We start from the raw sequence: 20,354 nt of genomic DNA on the forward strand, positions 1-20,354 counted from the left end.
CAGAGGTATGAAAATTTACAAAAGCAAATTTAAAAGACGTGGAAAGACTGCATGACTGTCTTGGATACTGTTAGAGCACAGCATTTATGTACATTTACTGTTAATACCTAATTTTCATAAGAACAAAACACGGTACTTCTATTCAGGGCTATAACTGACTGTATTTTGTCTGCAGAGGATGCCAGCCCTGCACTTTTGAAGAGGCAGACTTCAAGAGCGGGGTGGAATTTCTGAATGTATTAGGTTTTTGTAAAGATGAAAGAATTCAGATGAATCAAAACATCTTCACTTGTGTATGGCGTACACAGTTACAATGAACATGCTAGAGGAACAGAATCTCATCCAAGCTGCTTCAGTGCACTTTTTGGACTCTGAAAGTGGGTTAAGACACGTATGCAGACATGACCATATTTTGCAGGTACTGGGCACAGGACAGTCCAGTTAGAGCTATATTATCAATCGGTTCACATTCAAGCAGCTATAGGACTCCCTTAATTTCTCCCCGTTCAGACCCAGAAACGTTCCCTTCTTGCCTCCGCGCCCGAGCCCCAGGCCAGCGCGCCTCGGCGGGCTCGCCCAGTCTCTGCCGTGCAAAGCCTTATCGGTACACGGGCAGTTCCCAACACAGGCTGCCACTCTGTTCGACGCTACAGGGGCAGAACATTACTCCCCGCGTTTATTTTGTACGACGTTGTGCTTGCCTGCGAATCCCACCCATTCTCCAGCTGCATCCGCCTGAAGCCGTCGGCTGCTAAGGCTGCGGGGAGCAAAAACACACCCGTGCACGTAGACGTGTGTGTGCATGTGCCCCGCTGCCCCCCCCTCTCCCCCGGGCCGGCCTAGGGAACGCCCCCCGGGTGCTCATGCGGCTGCCAGCGGCGGAGGGTGCCTGGCGCTGGGGCAGCAGCGGCCTCTCCCTTCCCTTCCCTCCCCCGCCTGCGGCAGCGCCTCCCCCCCGGCCCCAGTCCCAGCTCCGGCGGCAGTCCCAGCTCCAGCCCCGGCCCGGTCCTGTCGTGCGCACAGCGGTGGACCCGCGGGCAGAGCGCACGGGGGGCCATGGCGCGGACCCTGGGCGCTGTCCTCCTCTTCCTCCTCCTTTGCGGCTCCGCGGTGGCCGGGTACGTGGGGCCGGGTGGGTCGGGTGCGGGCGGGGGTGCGGGGCGCCGCGTCTCTCCTCCCCGCCCAGTGTGGGGCAGCGGGGCGCTCCCGCGAGGGCAACCGCGCGGCCGCCGGGCAGCCTGTCCGCAGCCGGCATCACCTCCTGCCTCCGCCGCGGGTGCGACAGCAGAGCCTTCCAACATGTATCGTACGTTGTTATGTGGACGCTGTTACTTGCCTGGGGATTTCATTTCACTCTCTGCCCTTTCTCCTTCTGCCTGTCTGGATTTTCCAGCCCTACGTTCCTGGTGGCAGCTCCTTGGAACATCAGGCCTGGAGCAAACGTGAGTGTTGGGATAGCCCTGCTGCCGGACAGCCCAGCCCTCGTCACTGTAACGGGAGAAGTGATCAGAGATAACGAGACCATCTTGAGCAGGGAAATGGTCTTTGAGAAAGGTAAGAGAATGGAGTTGGCCTGGGAGGATTTAGATTTGTGTTCTCCCACAAGTATTTCGTTACTCTTAAAATATCACAGCTTCTAGATGGTACAAAAATAGGAACTTGATTTTACCAAGTAGGAGTCGTTTCTGGGAAAACAGTCTTGTATTCTGCTGGCTCTGTCTGCAGGTGGTGACAGCGCTGGATAGTGAGTGGTTACATGGGTGTACTAGCTCATTGTAAACTCTGAAAATAATCAGGTAGTAGCAAAGTGAGATGGATGTGGGGTTTCCGAGGAGTCAAGAAGTACTCTAGTCAATGTAGTGTGGCCACTGAAGAAGTACTGGCAGAGCTGCTCACTGGTAGGCATGTCGTTAAGGTGTAAGGTGGAAGCAAGTGAGTGGAATAATGGCAAGGGTGGAACAAACAAGGTGATACAGCATCTGGAGCTGGTTGCTTCTCATGCCCTAAGAAAGGGAGGACATGAGGACAACAGGAAAACGGAGATGACTGTGTCAGATACCAGTACTTGGAAGCTCTCTGCATTTGCAGAAACATAATTTTTCAAGGATCAAGACCTGAATCGTAGGACAGGTTGTGGATTGATGGTAAGTAAACCTTGGAACAGGCTGACAGTGTATGACACCCTATGGGCAGCAACAGTGTAGTGGTGGCAGCTCTGAGTAGTTGGAGAGCTGAGATACCTTCGTCATTGCCCCTTTTTATAAAGGGTGGCTGGGAACAGAAGCATAAGATGTCCTGCCTGAGATTTGCCCTCATGAGAAGAAAATATTTTTGTCTGGATAATCCAGCTTTTGGACTGCTCGTAGCATGAAGCAACATAAATGACACCCAAGCTCTAGCTTCTTATTTGTCAGAAGGAGAGTCTGAGGGCAGCATAAAGTCCTAAAAAAATCTACCCTGCTATAATAAACTTGCTTCTTGTTGGTGTCAGCTGATTTTTCTGGAATGTCTTAATGTAGATGCCTTAATTGGAAGCATCACACCTTCATTTCAAAGCCTTCCTGAAACCCCACCTCTCTTCACAACCTGCATACTCTGAGGCTTTGAGTGTGATGGGAATGCATTTGACCAGATTAAAAAATTCATGGCCCCATATGCAGAAAAGCATGTCAGACCCAAACTCATCTGGCCATTTCAAGTATTCTGAAAAAGTTTTCCAGACCTGTGCCTTGGCAGGCTTTGCTTCAGATTGGGTATTGTTTATCCATTCTAATTCTATACTGTTATCAGATGTATGTCCTCCGGCTGCCAGTGTAAAAGCATAATACTGAGGCAAATTTTCTGTTGTGCTATGGGTAATTAAAAAAAAATAGTCGATAAGTGTTCATTCCTGATTTAAATCAAATTTATGTGCATAATCTGTTAGTGTCCACATCTAACACTGAGAGCTGTGGTAATGTGTGCCTAAGGCAGTTACTTTAGGACAGATTTCCTGTTGTCTAAAATCTGCATGCAAATGAAACAAACAGGCTGTTATGCCTATGGTCCTTTATCTCAAGTCTCCATAACACACTACATGCCATATTTAGATCCTGTTTATGCAAAAGTACAGACCAAGCCTATTGGGCTAAACATGGTGGAGGAGTCAGCAGTGGATCAAGGAACATTCTTACTCTCTGGAGAAAATAACTTGTATTTGTTACGCTGTTAGTACTGAGCTTGCCTCTTAATGTTATAATTCTTCCACAGACCTTTCCTGACAATTTTTTAATACAAGAAAACCCAAGAACAAAGCAAACCCAAACCAAATTATTTACTGTTTTTTAAAAGAAAAACTGTCCTTTTCTTCCTCTAACTATGCTGGCTTTTATTTCCTGCTTCTGTTCTGCTTAACATCAAGTTCAGTGAGCTTTCCATGAGTTTCAACCTGTGGTGTTGTCCTTTTCAACATTAAAAAACAGACAAGCAACTAGTAATTCCAGGCATGTGACAATGCATGGTTGTCTCTGCACAGCGCACAGACAATGCTAGACACTAGGAGTTGCTGAAGTCAGAGTGACGGTGGGTGATAGGAACAGGAATGACACTTTATCAGGCTAGATACAGTGAGGAAGAAGAAGAAATGCTATAGTACATTGCTTGAAATGCACAGATTTATTGGTAATTTTCAGTCTTTTTCCTGGCTTTTAAATATATATTTGATTTTTCCATGCTTTTTTACTTGATAAATAGAACAGGGAAAAAATAAAAAAGTGCTGAGCATGTAGTGTATTTCCTTTTCGCAAAAATCCTTAAAATTTAGTATGTGGCCATCCATTCTTTAAAGTCAAGTTACGTAATTTGTTAGTCATTCGTTCTCTCTGAACAAATTCGTAAGCAAAACTGTTATGAGCCAGGAGCAAGGGAACTGCCCTGTAACAGGATGTAGTGTGGAAGGCGTGTATCTCAAGGTGCTTCAGGAGTGGATACTCTGTTGTGAATAGGCTTACTCAGAAAGAAGTTTGTTAGAACAGGATTCTGAAGCAACCTTAAAATAAGATATGTAGTGATACTGTTGTAGCTGTATTAGTTTAAGAATGTGACTGAAGGAAGATTGAGGGAGGTTTTATTAGGTCAGCTGTTGCAGATGAAGGAAAAACCCTAAATGTATCTCCAGGCACACAAAATCTTCTCTAAATGTCATCATTGCTGCATATATTAGTGCGCAGAAAACGTTGCTTTATCTGTCACTTGGGCATTAGGTTACACAGAGGGGCTTATACAGTGGTATTACTGTTCCTGTGGTGCACATGAGTTTGATGACTCTTATTGCCATATGTGTCTATGCAGAATAAGTACTAAGGAAGGCAGAGTGTAGCTGCAGTTGTTGACTGTGCTGAATAACCAGAAAGCTGGAACTGATTGCCTGCCTCGGTCATGCTGCAAATTCAGTGGCAATGTTTCCTAAGCTGGCTCAGTTATAGTCTGTATTTTTCCTTGCATGGTGACATTAAAAGCAGGGGATTAACTGCTTTGAAAAACTGATCTGACTGAAAAATAAAGTTTTGATTTTGTTGAATATTTGTTTAGGCTGACAAGTTCCCTGGTTCAGTGTGCAAACATTTGTGTTGATGGAACTGAGGTGGACACAGAGTTGGGAACTGGGGACAGAGGAAAGGCTGAGGACAGTGTTTTTACTAGAGCTGTTTAATTTTGCAGGCTGAGTTCAGCTGAATACCTAAGTGTAAGAGTTATTACATACCTGTCTGGAAAAGTGCATCTGGAGTTGCTTGAAATTAAGGATGCGCTCTAGTTCTCCAGCAGCAGCTCAGTATGGTGCATGTACTGGTCAAAATTTCTGAGTTAGTTTTGTAAAAGGATCCTATTGAATTAAGGCACAGTTATTTTTCTTCATATAATATAACTCTTGCTTTATGTAAGAAATAGAGTGCTTGCTCTCTTACAGTTGATAAAATATTCACTGCTTTAATGTTACTGGAAGTGGAATTTTGATAGCTGAGTGATTCTTGGGAAATGGTCCATTAGAGAAAGGCTTTAGCAATGGAGGTTGGTTCACATCTTTATCACGGTTTTCATATCACAAAGGGAAAAGAAATACATTTATTAATAAATGGCTACTTTTCATTCTTTGGAGTGAGGGAGAAAGTGTGCATGCAACATTCATTTAAAGAAGTGCTGATATTTTGAGCTTGTCTCAATATTCCAGAACCCAAATATACTGTAGCAAGGGAGACTGTTTAAGACCTATGTTTTGGTAAAGAAATGAAATTAATTAGATTAGGGAAAACAGACCAACTCAATGTCTGCAAGAAGGATGTTGCTGCTACAGGTAAACTTCTTGTTAGCAAGCACAGCCGAAAAAAAGGACAGTGCGTCACCAGGAGAGGGTAAGTTTCCATTGTCTGCAGCAGACTTCAGAAAAACACAGAACACTAACTAAAGCTGCTTCTGTGCACCGTATCAAGCCTTGACGCGTTTTTTGTGGAGATGCAGTATCAGAAAGATCCTCGCCCTGATTGAAAATGACTGCCGAAGATAACAATGGCTTATGTGCAGTTTGAGCTGTTGGGTTTTCTGGGTCAACAACAGAAAAATAATGATGAGAATAATAGGCAAGTCAAATTTTCTGCATGAATGGCTTGATTTTCAGAGATTACAATGAAGGCTGATTCTTGCCATACATATTTATCCAGTCATTGATCAATAAAGATGTAGTTTGCATTGGCAAGAAGTGTTGTCTTACAGGGTTTGCTACCCAGGCATTGCAGTGTGTGTTAGCGTATGAGAAATCTTACACCTTATTGCGACAGTTTCTGAAAAGTCTGTCTTCCCTTCTGGTGCTAGAATGATTTGGAAAGACTAAGTAGCATATAAGTTGAAAAACAAATCAGTTTTAAGAAAAGCTTTCGTATGTATTGAGGTGTCATCATTTACCTGACTGCATGAAGGTTTTTAATTCTTAAGATTTAGTTAAAGCTTCTGGTATTTAAGGTACAACATAATGTATTTAAGTCATGGTGAGTGAAAACTACTTTGTGAACTGAAGAATCTGGTTTACAATAATATGAGTAGTTTGCGTTCTCTGTAAATTTTTTGTTAATTAGTTTGCATTGCTTTTCTGTACTTCTAGAGGGGAATAAATGTACTTGTTGACAGAGGTTACTGAGCTAGAGCATGGTTAATACTCAACTAGGATTTACAAAACATGATAGAGTTTGTGAGAGCATGTGTCAAGCTCAGACATGTAGTGATCATCCATATAGACAATGGAAAAACTGCTTTTACCAGAAGGCATGTTTTGCATATTTAATAATACAGTTCTGACCATGTTAGTATGTGAACCAGTAAAAGCGACCAGGAATAGTAAGTTGTAAAGTAACAGCTAAATGGAAATGAATGGACTAAGTATGCCAGTCACTTTTGTTAACCTTGAGTTGCCTCTGCACCTTATTTCAGAATAAAATGGCAGACTGGTAACAACAAAATCCGTGCTGAAAATCTACATGGTAAAGGGTTTTCCTGGCAGTTCAGTGGGACAGCTCCTTTCTGCCCAGTTCTGCATCAATGCCTAAAAAGCCAAACAGCAAGAGAGCAGGATTCCCATGATTTTGCATCCATAACCTACACCTCAACATGTATATGTAACTATGCTTCATGAAAAATAAGTTGTCAAATAGTCAGCACATGCAGATAATCTGTGCAAAATCAGAATTAAGGCAAAATTTTTTGGAAAGGAGGTCTTGGGGCTGGATCCAGAGACAAGGGAGCTAGTAGAGAAGAGGGTGATCTCTTAACGAACTTTTGTATTGATGGAGAACATAGAAGAAAAAAATCCCAGATTTCTGTGTCCACTGTTGAATCCATCCAGGCTTAACTTTACTTTCAATTTCTTTATGTCCTCCACCCCAGCAGCACAGGGGGATGGGGAATGGGGGTTGTGGTCAGTTCCTTACACCTTGTGGCTGCTCCTGCTTCCCTCTCAGGAGAGGACTTCTCATACTCTTCTGCTCAAGTGTGGGGTTCCTCTCATGGAAGACAATGCCCATGAACTTCTCCAACGTGAGTCCTCCCCATGGGCTGCAGTTCTTCAGGAACAGGCAGCTCCAGTGTGGGTCCCCTGTGGGGTCACAAGTCCTGCAGCAAACCTGCTCCATCATGGGCTCCTCTCTCCATGGGGCCACAGGTCCTGCCTGGAGCCTGCTCCATCACAGTCTTCCCACAGGATCACAGCCTCCTTTGGGCATCCCCCTGCTCTGGCAGGAGGTCCTTCATGGGCTGCAGGTGGAGATCTGCTCCCCAGTGGACCTCCATGGGCTGAGGGCACAGCCTTGCCTCACCATGGGCAGTACCAAGGGCTGCAGGGGGATCTCTGCTCCAGTGCCTGGAGCAGCTGCTGCCCTCCTTCTGCACTGAGCTTGGTGTCTGCAGAGCTGTTTCTCTGACATACTCTCATTTCTGTCTTTAGCTGAAGTTGCTGCATTTTTTTTTCCTCTTCTTAACTGTGTTGTCCCAGAGGCTCTACAACTGTTGCTGATGGAATTGGCCTTGGCCAGCAGTGGGTCCATTTTGTGGCTGGCTGGAATTGGCTCTATCAGACACAGGGGAAGCTTCTAGCAGCTTCTCACAGAAGTCACCCCTGTAGTCCCCCCTGCTACCAAATCCATGCCCTGTAAACCCAATCCAGTGGGCTTTCACGTGAGACGGAAGTAAATTGTGGAACTCTGTGTCCCAGGTATAGTTGATAGAAAATGGGATTGCACAATTTCATGAGAAGTAAGTCCACCAATGCCTGGTCCAGTAGAAACCCACTGATTTTGGCTTTTCAGGCCCCAAGCCTCAGATTTCATAGGCTGACAAGACTATGCCAGGAAGGGTCACTGTGTACTACTTTATGCTGTTCAGATGTCTGTCCTTGACTATTGCTGAAGATGGGACCTTGGGCTAAAATGACTTCTGGTTTGACCCTGGGAGTCTGTACTACATTCTGGAAAGCGTTTGAAGAGAGGTGGGAGGAGTTGGGGTGAAGTGTCAGGAGAAGTGTGGTATGCACTTCGCTGGTACCCTCAGGTACAAAAAAGGTAGCTTTAAAGAGAAAAGGAAAGGAGCTAACAGTGGAGCTCCAGATGGCTCAAGGGTGATGTTCTTAGTGGTGTCTAATTAGAAAGAGATTCAAACTGAAGTGTTGAGGGTTATGCAGGTACCTGCAGAAGCAGGAAGCGGTTGGGAAATTCATGGGTCTCCAGTCATATACAGGTGACTTCTCTTTTCATGAGACTCTTACCACTATTTGCACTAGCAGCATTGTGGGTTCCCATGCTCAGCTATCCCTGACTACCTGCTTTTGAAGGCAGAGTTGAGATCCTGTCTGCAGAGGTTGTATAGTACATGACAAGAGATTGTGCTGGTTCCCTTGGGTTCGCTGTAGTCCAAATAAGTATGTGCATAGAAAACATGGCCAGGGATTTATATTGCCCTTATTTACTAATGAAGAAAGTCTCTGGTAATATTTTTATATATCTAAATAATTCTGTGATCTCAGAAAAGTTATGTGGCTTTGTCATCACAGACTCTGAATGCATTCCAGAAAATGGAAGAAAAACGATATGAAAACAAACCTCCTTCTTAATAGGAAACTTAAATACTTCCTGAATGCTTTATTTGCAGTGGATGTGTTTCAGAGGTGACTTGGCTTTAGAATTTAAAAATAGAATTTAGAATTTTGCTCCAGTTGCAGCAATTGATGTGATGAGGTGGTACTGATACTGCCAGATCTCTGGCATAGACAGGCTAAGCCACATTTTGTCCTAGTATGATTTCCCTGTGTTTTAAGTCGGAATAAAAACTGCAGCTGCTTTAATCTGCAGTAATAGTGGCTTTTTCTCTGTTTATTTTATGGACAGCAAAGTGGGTAATAATGATGGCCAATAGCACCTTGAAAGCAGGATGTGCGGAAGCCTGTGAGTTTGTGTGTTTGTGTGTTTGTGTATAGTCACCAAGGGAAAACTAAATGAATGAAATTAATTTCCCGTTCAGTTACATAAAAGGTTTAAGTCTGAGATTGTTCTGAATTTTTTGTGTCGTTTCATAGACTGGATCTGCTGTTAAGAAAGGTTTCTTTGTAGTATTAAAAAACAGCTGACAGCTGTAAATGTATAATTCATGGGAATATAGTTTCTTTGGGTATGGTAGACAGTGATAATGTCATGTGCATGACAAAGAGTCCATGGATGGTTCTTAAGAGGCCAGTCTTGGGCAGAAGCTGGAAGGAGCCTGCACTTGTGTTTATGTGTCTGGGATGGTATCTGCTGGATAGCTGTCAGAAGGCCTGTGATTAGAGAGATGATTTAGTTTTGGAAACATGAAGCTGTTTTGTTTTCCTCCCCAGCCTGCAGTGTCTCAGATAAACCACAGAACATTTGAGTGCCGTCTTCTTGCAACTGGCTGCTCTATGACCACTCCGCTGACAATGGAAATAATAGTACAAGCCATCAAATTGGTTGTTTTACTTTAAGTGTGCAGAGAATTAAATGACTGAATTATGACCTAAGTCTGCAAAGACATTGGGAGGAAACTTGGTGCTTGCCTGTGGAAGGGACTGTGGATGCACTAGGGCAAGGGAAGGGTCGCCCGGCATTGGCAGTGTCTGTCTGTCTGGGTGGGTTGGAGATGGTGTTTTTTCCTCAGGGGTGGATCTGGCAGTGCTGGTGAGAGAAGGGCTGAAGTGGTAAAAGGGACAAGCAGGAAGGTACCATGACTCCTTTGGTTGTGAAGTAGAAAGACACAGGGAATGCCATGGTGAGGGGGTAGAGGAGATGAAGGACAGCACTCCTTCTCTTCCTATCTTGTGGTAAATCAGTATCTATTCTGTCCTGGCCATGACTGTTTCTGCTTGTGTTTCTTATAGTTGGGTTTCTACCATTCTTATGTTTGTGGAGTAAAGCCAGACTGGAGAAAAACCTTCGGATTTAGCTGGAGAAATCTTTTTTAGTATGAATTGTCCTGGTTTTCAGGAAAATATCCTTACACTCTGCATTGCAGACAGAAGCTAGAAATTGTTAGTGACTACAAACTGTGGTAAAACGTGGCTTTAACTGCAAAAATGTCTGTGCCTATTGCCTTTCTCCTGTCCTCTAGAGCTGAGGTGCCCTGTCTCTTGACCGCACCCTCAGGTGATAAATTCTGGTCCATGTCAAATTGTTTCTTCTGTCCCTTGACACCTTTCCTCATAGGCAGCACTGCTACCCTGCCTCTCTTTACCTCCCTTTATAATTTCTTAGTGCTTTTAGCCACCAAAATTGCAAAAAATGACTGAAAAGACTAAAGGGTGGTGGAAATGGGGAGTAGGGTAATGGGTGGCTGTGGAGGGAAGTGTATGTATTGCTGACAGGCAGGAAGGGTTTAGAAAGCTTTGTGGAGCAAGTATATAGCACTTTGCTGCAGGCCTGTTGGTTTCATTTAGCTTTGGATGTCAGCCTGCATACTGCTGTCCGCTAGCAATCCCTATTGCATGCATTTGAGTGCTGTATTGCCCCTCCTTCTATCGTGTGGCCCAAATTTAGCCATAACTCAACAGCAGTGGCTCACACTATGTATTTTTGGCTACTTGCATAACTAACCAGTGCTAATTTGGGTGCTAATTTTAGGACAATAGATGAGGACTATAACACATTTAAAGAAAACTCTGAACTTGACAGATTTGTAGGTCTTCTTTTACAAAGAAAAAAGTATTTTTCACTCCCTGGACAGTTTCGACCTTGGTATTTATGCTTTTTTTTTTTTTTTTAGACACTAAAATAGTATGTATTTTGGATAGGAAAAAAATATGGGAGGGCATGGAAGAATATTATTTTTTACTTCACTGATGTGAGTTTTTTGAAATAGACTTTGCAGGAGAAAAAATTCCATTTACCACTGCAAAGAATATTCTTTCCTGTAAACATTTCCTAAGCATTGGTATGTGAACACAGCTGCCAAAGAAAGACGTGGCATCATTTCAATAAATCAGTCTGCAGTGTTTCCAGTTGCATTTTTATTTTCTCACACAAGACTAAGAACGAATGAGGACATAGGTAGAAATGGTTAAATGAGAAGGTCTCCTTGTAGTGGTACCTGCATTTGTGTAAATTGGAGACTGAAGTGCTGCTGTGCTGATTTCTGTTAGCATAAGCTCTAGCTCACTGTGCCAAGCCATACAGTCATTTTTCTGGAACCTCTGTCCTTTTTGGGGAGTGGAAGATGAAACATTTAGGTGTAGTCTTGTTGCTGGTGGTGTCAGCTAAAGAAGGGGTAACATAAGTTTCTGGGTCCAGCTCAGGCCCATGCAACGGGAAGAATGTAAGATACCATGGTTTGTGCAGCTCTCTGTTAGGTCTAAGAAAAACATGCATGTATTTGGCTCTGTAAAATTTTTTCCTATTTGCTTTGCTGATAACAATACTACTAGACCTTCAAAAAAATGGCATGGTGGCAAGGTACATTAAAAAAATGACTTAATTTCCCACTGCTGTGTGTACTAGTGACATGTCATTATCACATTGCCTTTGATTTCTCTTCAGCTGGACTGTGCTAAATGCCAGGGACTCAGGAAAAAGAGGCAGGACAATGTGGCGTTTGTTTCCACAGTATTTCCATGTGTTTCCTCAATGTGATATTTACTGAATGAATACAGTACCAACTTCAGGAATTCTGTGAGAGAAATGATTTTGTGAGTGACGAGGAAGGGTGTTTTTTCTTGAAGGATCACATGACTTCTGTGGTGATTTATTTGTTGCTTGTTTCTTAGCTTTTCCTCAGGATGAGTCTGGAACAGTCCACTGAATTTTTCCTGCCTCCCCCTGCAGCTAAGGCATGGCTTCCAGCTGGGAGTTTTCTCTAACTAATCCCTTGCGGTAGCAGGGGCCCGCGCTAATGCCTCTGTGGCCCATTGCAGGCATGCTGGTTAGTCCACAGCTGCAGAGAGCAGATGTGACAAGTCAGGAGGAAGCATTCTGTGGTCTATGAGGCGCTGGTGCAGATGGTATAGCTGTTCTGCACTGCTTTCTAAACCTACTTCTGCTGCCTGGAGTTTGTTACTTGTAATTGTTGGGAACTGTATTTAATAACTGAAGGGATCCCTTGCAGGCATGTCCCCAGGGGTTGACAACTGCTGCGATTTCTGGGGACAGTGGACTTGCCTGTGTAAATTATGTCATGTGTAAATGATGTAGAAGTGTTGCACACTGCACGTGGGTAAAAATGTCCCGCTACATGACAGCAGAGCGGTGCCACATGTGGTTAACTCCTTATAAACCCGAGGTTGCCATATGATTAAATATAGCTTTAACTGATCAAGCGGGCAGAAGAATATGGTGAATTGCAGCAATTCATGTCCTGGTTTCAGCTGGAGTATAGTTAATTTTCTTCCTAGTAGCTGGTGCAGTGCTGTGTTTCAGCTTTAGCCTGAGAACAATGCTGTTAACAAACCAGTGTTTTAGCTGTTGCTCAGTAATGCTTACTCTGATCATGAACTTTTCAGTGCGTCATACTCTTGCCAGTGAGGAGGGGCATGAAAAGCTGTGAGGAAGCAGAGACAGAACACCTGACCCAAACTAGCTAGAGGGGTATTCCATACCACAGAATGTCATGCCCAGTATATAAACTGGGGACAGTTACCTGGAAGGCCCAGATTGCTCCTCAGGTCAGGCTGGGTATCGGTTGGCGGGTGGGGAGCAATTGTGTTGTGCATCACTTGTGTTTATTTTTTTTTTTCCCCTTTTAGTTTTATATTTTATCCCCTTTTTATTTCCCTTATCATCATCATCATCAGTAGTAGTATATTATTGTTATTGTAAGTTATTAAACTGTTCTCCTCTCACCCCGTGGGGTTTACATTCTTTTGATTCTCCTCCTCATCCCGTTCAGGAGGGGGAAAGGTCAGGGGGTGAGTGAGCGGCTGCCTGGTGCTGCGTTACCAGCTGGGCTTAAATCATGATAGGCACAAAGGAAAGATTTTGCCTACAGCTCTTGCTTGAGCACACCCAAAGCCATCTCTGTGTGTTGCTGAGCAGAGCTCCAGGGAATTGATTGCACCTTGGTAGTCTCTGAGAACATGGGAAAATCTTGCATGACAGGGAAGTTCACCACAATGCCAAAGAGTTTTGAATCTGCCCAGGCTGCTCAGTTCCTAACAAAATAATTATGTAATGACATGAATTTGAACATTACCTCATGCCCTGGAGCCTCTTTTATGATTTTCACTGGCTGGGAATGAGATGGTGCTCTGAGCTTTATCAAGGCAGTCAGGGAGACTGTAGCTCCCTAACACTGCTTCAGAAGGTAAATACTTTCTGAGTTGCACAAAGGCGAAGCTACTGTGATTTAAATCTCCCTTCTACCCAACCACTTCCCCCTCTGCATCATGACTGTGTCTGGCTCAGACATGATGTTACATCTCCCAGGCTTGGGAACATGGAAGAAACCCAGGATTACCACCCTAATGTTTCTGTTATTTGCATGCTAGTTGCTCTCAAAATAGGTGGAGACAAGCAGGCACTGCTCTGGTGAGAAAACTGCCAAGTAAGTACCTTCCATGTTATGTGAAAGGTTGCTTTGGAAGCCATTAGATGCTGCATAGAGCAATGTGTGGTAGTCCTCCGCAGTGCAAGGGCTAGGTGCTCTGCCGTTGCAATGCGTGTATACTAGCGTGTTTGCCCTGGTGTAGGTAAAGATGGAAATAGAAGCCTTGTGATGTGGGCTATGGTATGAATATCAGATTTGTGCTTAGTGTTTCCCAGTTTACTGAAGTCATTGCTATAGCTATTGCTGCAGTTAGCTGTGTCGGATAGATTCAGGCTATCGTAGCAATACTTACCATGTGCATATATGCTTAGACACGAGAGAAATAAAAGTAAGTTCCTGTTTCTTTCAGCAGTGATGAAGTTTTTTTTCCTGGTGACTCAGTCTTATGGCTTGTGATCATACAGAACCCAGTTTCAGCACAGCCTTATTTTGCAGTGGGACGGGAACTAGAGAAGGGTTAGGCTTTTATTATACAATTGAGAGAAATTTCAGGAGGTAGTTTTGTGTTGTTGCTGATAGTTGCCCTACATCCAGCCTCTTTTACAAGTGAAATATCATAATCTCTTACAAAAAAAAAAACAAACAACCAAACTTCCTAGTTAACAGTAACTCTGCCTCTTCTGAGTTAGGAAGATGTAAGTTTTCCTTTAGCTAAAATGATGTCTCTTTTAGTCCAGTTGTTTGGGCATGGAGTTGTTTGGGTAGATGGGAATAAATACATCAGTGAGTCTGGAGGGATCTACATTGTCTACAAATCAGGTGCTGGGCAGGACTATATAATTCCTCTCCTGTAGCTGGAAGTTGTCCTGTAACCCTGTGTGCTAAGCAAGCTTGGCTGAGCGTGGGTCTCCTTCCCAACTTGCAGTGGGGCAGGGTGCCCTCTCTGCTGCCTACTGAGAAAAGTGTGTGTTTTGTCTGAGACTCCTGTTTGAAAAACCTGACAGGCTGGTGGTATTGCTCAGTCAATGACTGCATGGACTGCTTCTCGAGTGGAGAGAGGGATGATAGGAAAAAAACTGTAGTTTTAATGGTAGCATAAACATGTTGTGGAAAGAACTGTGTTGCTTAGGGCTGATGCCACCCATCCCCATTAGGCTTTTGAGTACAAGGATGAAGTACTGGAGTGTGCTACCCACAGGCTTCATTTGTCGGATGTGAGTCATTTGGTTTAACCCAGGGTATAATTTGAATAGATGGTACGTGCTGGATGGGATTTTTAAGTTAGTGCTCTAGCAGTGGCTAGGACAACCCATGTTCAGTCCATAGAGACTTCTGTTTGTCACTGTCAGACGAAAGAAATCTTTGACTTTTAAAATTAGTATTTATTGGACTTCAAAGCTCAGTGATTGCTTCATTTTGAAATGCTTTTATGTCCAGAATCAAGAAGGACATAAATGAAGTATCTATTTTTTTTTCTTACTCCATGAAACAAATGAGTAGGTATAGGTAGGTATAAGATAGATAGGTATAAACTCATTGCTCTTTAGGAGATATAAAAAGGTGTGACTTAATGCAATTAGCAAAGCAGACATGGGTCAGTTTGAACCAGCAGTGTGCCCTGGCAGCCAAGAGGGATAACCACATCCTGGGGTGCATCAAACACTAGCCAGCTGGTCAAGGGAGTGGTTGTCCTGGTGTATTTACATTGGTGCAGCCTCACCTTGAGTACTGCGTGCAGTTCTGGGCTGCACAATTTAAGAAGGATGTGGAGGTACCCCCCAGTGTATCCAGAGGAGGGCAACAAAGCTGGTGACAAGTCTGGAAGGGATGTCCTATGAGGAGCAGCTGAGGCCTTTGGGTTTGTCTGGTTTGGAGAGAAGGAGGCTGAGGGGTGACCTCAGATCTCTACAGCTTCTGAGGAGGGGAAGTGGAGAGGGAGGTGCTAATCTATTCTCCCTCCTAGCTAGTGATAGGATGCATGGGAACGATTCAAAGCTGCAGCAGGGGAGTTTCAGACTGGATATTAGGAAGCTGTTCTTCAGAGAGAGGGCAGTCAAACACTGGAATAGGCTTCTTAGAGAGGTGGTCAGTGCCCCAAGGCTGTCAGTCTTGAAGAGGCATTTGAGCAGTGCCCTTTGTAACAAGCTTTAACTCCCAGTCAGCTCTGAAGCTGTCAGGCAGTTGGACTAGATGGTCATTGTAGGTCCCTTCCAACTGAAATCATCTGTTTTGTTCTGTTCCGTTCTGCCCTATGCTACTCTACATTTCTATATTCTATACTACTTTATGCTACTCTACATTACATAATTAAATAAAAGCTGTGGCACTAATGGCTCCATGATGTAATGATATCCAGGATCTTAACAGTACATTTATTTGGATTCTATAAATATCTGCTGACCCATTATCTAAAATAGTTAAAATATTAAGTTCTATTAACCCACATACATTAATATATTGGTAACGAATTCTTATGGTGATGTAGTGAAATGAGGATGGCTAATACTGAGTGCTCCTTTGCTTAAGGGTGGTAAATCCTGTGCATGGTTTTGAAAATTTCAGCCTTTATCTGATCCTGCAGAATCAGTGGAAAACAATAATTTGTGTGGAGCAGAGGACTGAATAGATGGTAAAGGTGTTTCAGTTTATGTGAATGTAGAACAAAAATGTTCAAGTGGATAACCTGAACATCAGCCATCACCAGACAGAGAAGTAATGTTGCTGTAGATTGGTTTTCATACTTTTGCAACTCTTTACATGTTCTATCAACCGTGTAAGGGAGGAAGGGTTGGAGTGGTTGCTGGAGCTGAGGGTTGGTGCCCAATGGAGAAGCAGCTTTAGGTTGTTGTAGAGGTAATGGTTGAGCATAGCCATATTGCCATAATGCTGACTTTGTTTCATAGCAGTGAAATGACCAGGTAGGAGGTACTGCTAGAGGGAATGGCCATGATTAATTTTTTTTTTCCATTTTGCCTTTCTTTTATAACATGGGGTTTAAAGTATTTCTTTTATTTGTTCTATAAAAGTTGTTAATCTTGATAAAAATGACTGCAAAAAGTAGTCGCCTACTAAACTGCAGAGGAGATTAATACAAAATATCCTGGGTTTCTTTTACACATGAAGGAGTTGCAAAATCAACTTCTTTGCAGAGGCAGGTGGATGCTTTTGTTGTAGGGCAGTGGCATTTAAGAGGGGAGTTGTTCTCAAGGACAGCAGTACCAAGCCATACTGTCCTTGTTCAGGTAGTTCCCAGCAGGGACATTATTGGTACCCTCAGACCATTAAGTGGAGCACTGCATTTCAGTTTTTCTGGGCTGTTCTGGGTGGTTCTTAGCAGATTTGGGATGGTAGTGATTTTTAGGTTGTTGCTGAATCTAATAGCCTGGTGGTGGTGGGATTGTGTGTCTGACTGGGGTACTGGGATTCCCCCCTGCTGGTGTGCTTCTGGGCTTGGGGTAATGGATGTGTGACAGGCTGAGTACTCCCCTGGGATGGGGCTGGGTGTTTTGGGGACCCGCACCTGCCATCCTTCCTTCATGCTCCTTCATGTATCTGTGGAGATGGGCTGCTTATCCCATAACCTAATGGTGGCTGACAGTAGCCTTAACAGGACTTGGGAAGAATAGATGTGGTGAATGAGATGCTGAATGAAGTATAAATGCAGTGTGCCAATACTGACTAATGCAGCAGTTGCTTCAGGCTGTATATTTTTTAGTTTGCTGCCAAACACTGTCTGGGCATTAATCAGCTGCGTCAAGGGAATTTGGTTGTCCAGTGAGTTTTACAGGCACATAGGAATGGGAGAGGACCACTGCTCTTCTAATTAACCTGTTGATGTTTTGCCAAGTTTTCATAAGGCTTCTGACAATGTGCTATTTATTCTTTTTTATTCAGATTCCTTTGGGACTCTCGTTCTTCCAGTAGTAAGTATTTCTTTCCTCCTTCCTCAGAAAATGTTGACTCTGTAACTTTTCATCAGTTGGTGTTGATAAGATGATGTATTTTGTGTGTGATCCTAGCAATTTTCACATTCTCAGATGAGTGTATTTACTGACCAGTAAACCAAAGAGTTTTCAGATCAAGTGCTTTGCAGCTTCTTATAAGTAATTACAGGACTTTGGAGGTGACTTGCAGCATCAGCACATGCTATCATAGAACCTCAACACAGAACTTTGCTTTGTTTTTTTCTTTTTGACTGGCCGGTACCTACATGTCTATTTCAGACACACCATAAGGGCTAATTAGAGCTGAAAGAATTGTGCAGGGCAGTGATTGAGAAATATTTAAAAAGAAATGTGTTTATACACAATCTTCTTAAGGATTTAGAAATGCATATTCAGTGGGTATACATAGTAAACTAATCAAGAAAAATGTCAAATATTGAATATGAGTCAAATATGTCAAATATGAATATCAGTATGAATCCTGAATTTCTAATCCGGGATGTTCATTTTGACAACACAATCTAAAGAATTTTGTATTTCTGTTAGGAAAAAAGTTTTACTAAAGTATTTTCTGAAACACCTGTAACCCTAAGTATCCTTCAATCCCATGGGTTTAAATTTTGATCTCAAATAAACTATATCTGATAAAATAATATGGAAATGTTGGATATATTGTTAATCAGTGACAATGAGCAGCTCACCATTATGAAGACTACCAGGTTGAAATGCATCTGTATGAACTGTAAGTTAACAAACATAGAAAATTCAAATTAAAAAAAAGATTAAATTATCAAGTTCTTTAATATAATCTTACCAGGTCTTAAAAGTGTTCAAGCGCCTAAGACTAGGTGAGGTGAATTCCTCCTTCTCTTGCCACTATCTGATGTGATGAAAAATGATTCATTTTTTTAATAGTAAGATTTGTTTCATTCATGTAGTCAGGGTAGACTTATGTTTTGATCAAAGTGTAGTTGGCCGGTAACAGAAGGTGGGTTTCAGTTTTTGGTTTCAGCTGTCATCTTTTCCAGAGGGAACAGCAGCTCCCTTGTCTGAGGTGCTTGTGATGGCGGCTGGTGTGGTCAGGAGACGTACATGAGATGGCCTCTTCCTCTCTTGCATTAGGAGTGCCAAAATGGGGATAGTAATAACATTCACTTGGGGGATGTACTGACTAAGATAAAATGTTTTCACAGCATGTTCCTACTACCTGCTGTTTAAAAGATGTCTTGTTCATATTTGGGTTGAGAAACGGCCCTTTAGAGAAATAGTAGGTGGGGCTGGAGTAAATAGTTACCATGATTGTAGCAGTGATCTTCTGAAAGTGTTGTATTAGTGCAGTTTCTGTTAGCATCGATGTGTGACCCAAAAGGGTTACTTTGCACCTCAGCTAGCCTAATATACTACTGCAGCAATGCAAACTTCATTGTCCCTGGCTTTTATATCAAGAAACCTACAACACACAGTTTTGTCACTATGCTGCAGTAAGGAAATACCTTCTGAAATATAAAAAGTATAAAAATCAAGGGAGCAACCCCATGCTATTGATCATTATTTATGATAGGAAATAGATACAGCAGAATGCATGAGGTTTCTACATAGCATTTACAGACTTCTATAGAAGATATCAAAGACAGACCTTGCAAGTATGTTAAAATAATGGTGCAAATGTACAATTAATTGCTATGATGAGACAAAACAAGCTTATTTTTCCCCCATTTTGATTTTGAATATTTACAATGGTTGCTGGACTTCTCGTAGGGAGTCCTGTCTGCTTTTTAGGGAATACACCATCTTTAATAAATGGTAATATTTGTAAATGAATTAATTTTGAGGTAGTATTTGACACATGCAGTAACTAAGGCTGTTCTTCCTATTTAATATATTCCATAATACTTGGCATGGAAGCTGGGGAGTGTTGAAATATGTGAATCATATGTTCTTGGCAATGTGTATACAAAATCCTGTCAAAGAGAATGCAGAATCTGTTTCAGTGAGGAGCTTTGCACCTAAAATTTAGTTATATAAGTCCAGATTTTAAATGGGGAATCTCTTCTTACTGTATCATTGTATGCCTGCTCATGGGTGAAAAAGAGCCTGTTTATTTTTCTTCTTTCTGATGGTTTCTTTCCTGTCTTGTTTTTAAAAACAGAAGTTCAACAGAGAGGGATGAAATGTAGTTGATTCTTCTTTATAGGTAACCACACAGAATCGTATTCGATACAGACTTTTACATCTACCTCATTTATCAACCTGTGACATTTTTCCCTATTTGGGAATTTCCTTTGCCTCACTGTGCACTCATTATGAGTTTTGACAGCGCAACAGCCTTTCATTATAGACCTTGACAGGATACTTTTGAAGTGCTGTGCCTGGTGAGTTAACAGCTGTAATTTTCATTACCAGTGCAAGAGGAGTTTTTCATTTCCATATGTTATACTGAAAAATGCAACCCTGTCTGTTTTAGTTGTCTTGACTTCAGAGGTTTTACTCCAGATTTACTGTTGTAATTGCAAACAGAAGCATGTGACGCTTAAGCTTTTTAGCAGAGCTGCTTGGTGAAATGAGCTATGTGTTGTGTTAAAACCCTTTTTCTTCTTCAAAGAGACACTCCTAAGCAGATGGTGGTACAGAAGCTGGCATCTGGGCTGGGGTGTCCCTGGGGTCATTCAGTCTCTGCTGAAGTTGGAATTCCCTTGTACTGCAGCAGCTCTGCTTCAAGACTTTTGACCCCTGTGGCTGGGTTTCCTCCCACCTAACTTTAAGAAATCAACTGATGCATCTGAATTACAAGCTCTAGAATTTTCTGTCCACTGGAGAGACACAGAGAGAGACCTTTGCGTGCTCATTCTGATCTTACGTGGTCTAAATTTCCTTCCAGTGATAGCTGTCTGTGTTTACTGCCAGCACTGAAGG

At 42.7% G+C, this 20,354-nt stretch overlaps 1 protein-coding gene across 2 annotated transcripts in view; it reads left to right on the forward strand.

The window, feature by feature from the left end:
* The first annotated feature begins 959 nt into the window (after positions 1-959).
* The window catches only part of CD109 (CD109 molecule), a 78,728-nt gene continuing 59,333 nt past the window's right edge, over positions 960-20,354 (forward strand). The window contains exons 1-3 of one of the 2 annotated variants that reach the window (XM_062608197.1): positions 960-1,118; positions 1,394-1,554; positions 17,392-17,420. In XM_062608197.1, coding sequence (XP_062464181.1) covers positions 1,057-1,118; positions 1,394-1,554; positions 17,392-17,420 — 252 coding nt within the window. In that variant the 5' untranslated portion in view covers positions 960-1,056. Of the gene's footprint in view, positions 1,119-1,265; positions 1,555-17,391; positions 17,421-20,354 lie in introns of those variants that run through there. The other variant, XM_062608196.1, reaches the window with a different exon arrangement.

Source organism: Pezoporus occidentalis, unplaced genomic scaffold (genome assembly GCF_034315485.1).
Source record: "Pezoporus occidentalis ecotype Australia unplaced genomic scaffold, CSIRO_AGI_Poc_V1 ctg13, whole genome shotgun sequence".
Lineage (NCBI taxonomy): Eukaryota > Metazoa > Chordata > Aves > Psittaciformes > Psittacidae > Pezoporus > Pezoporus occidentalis.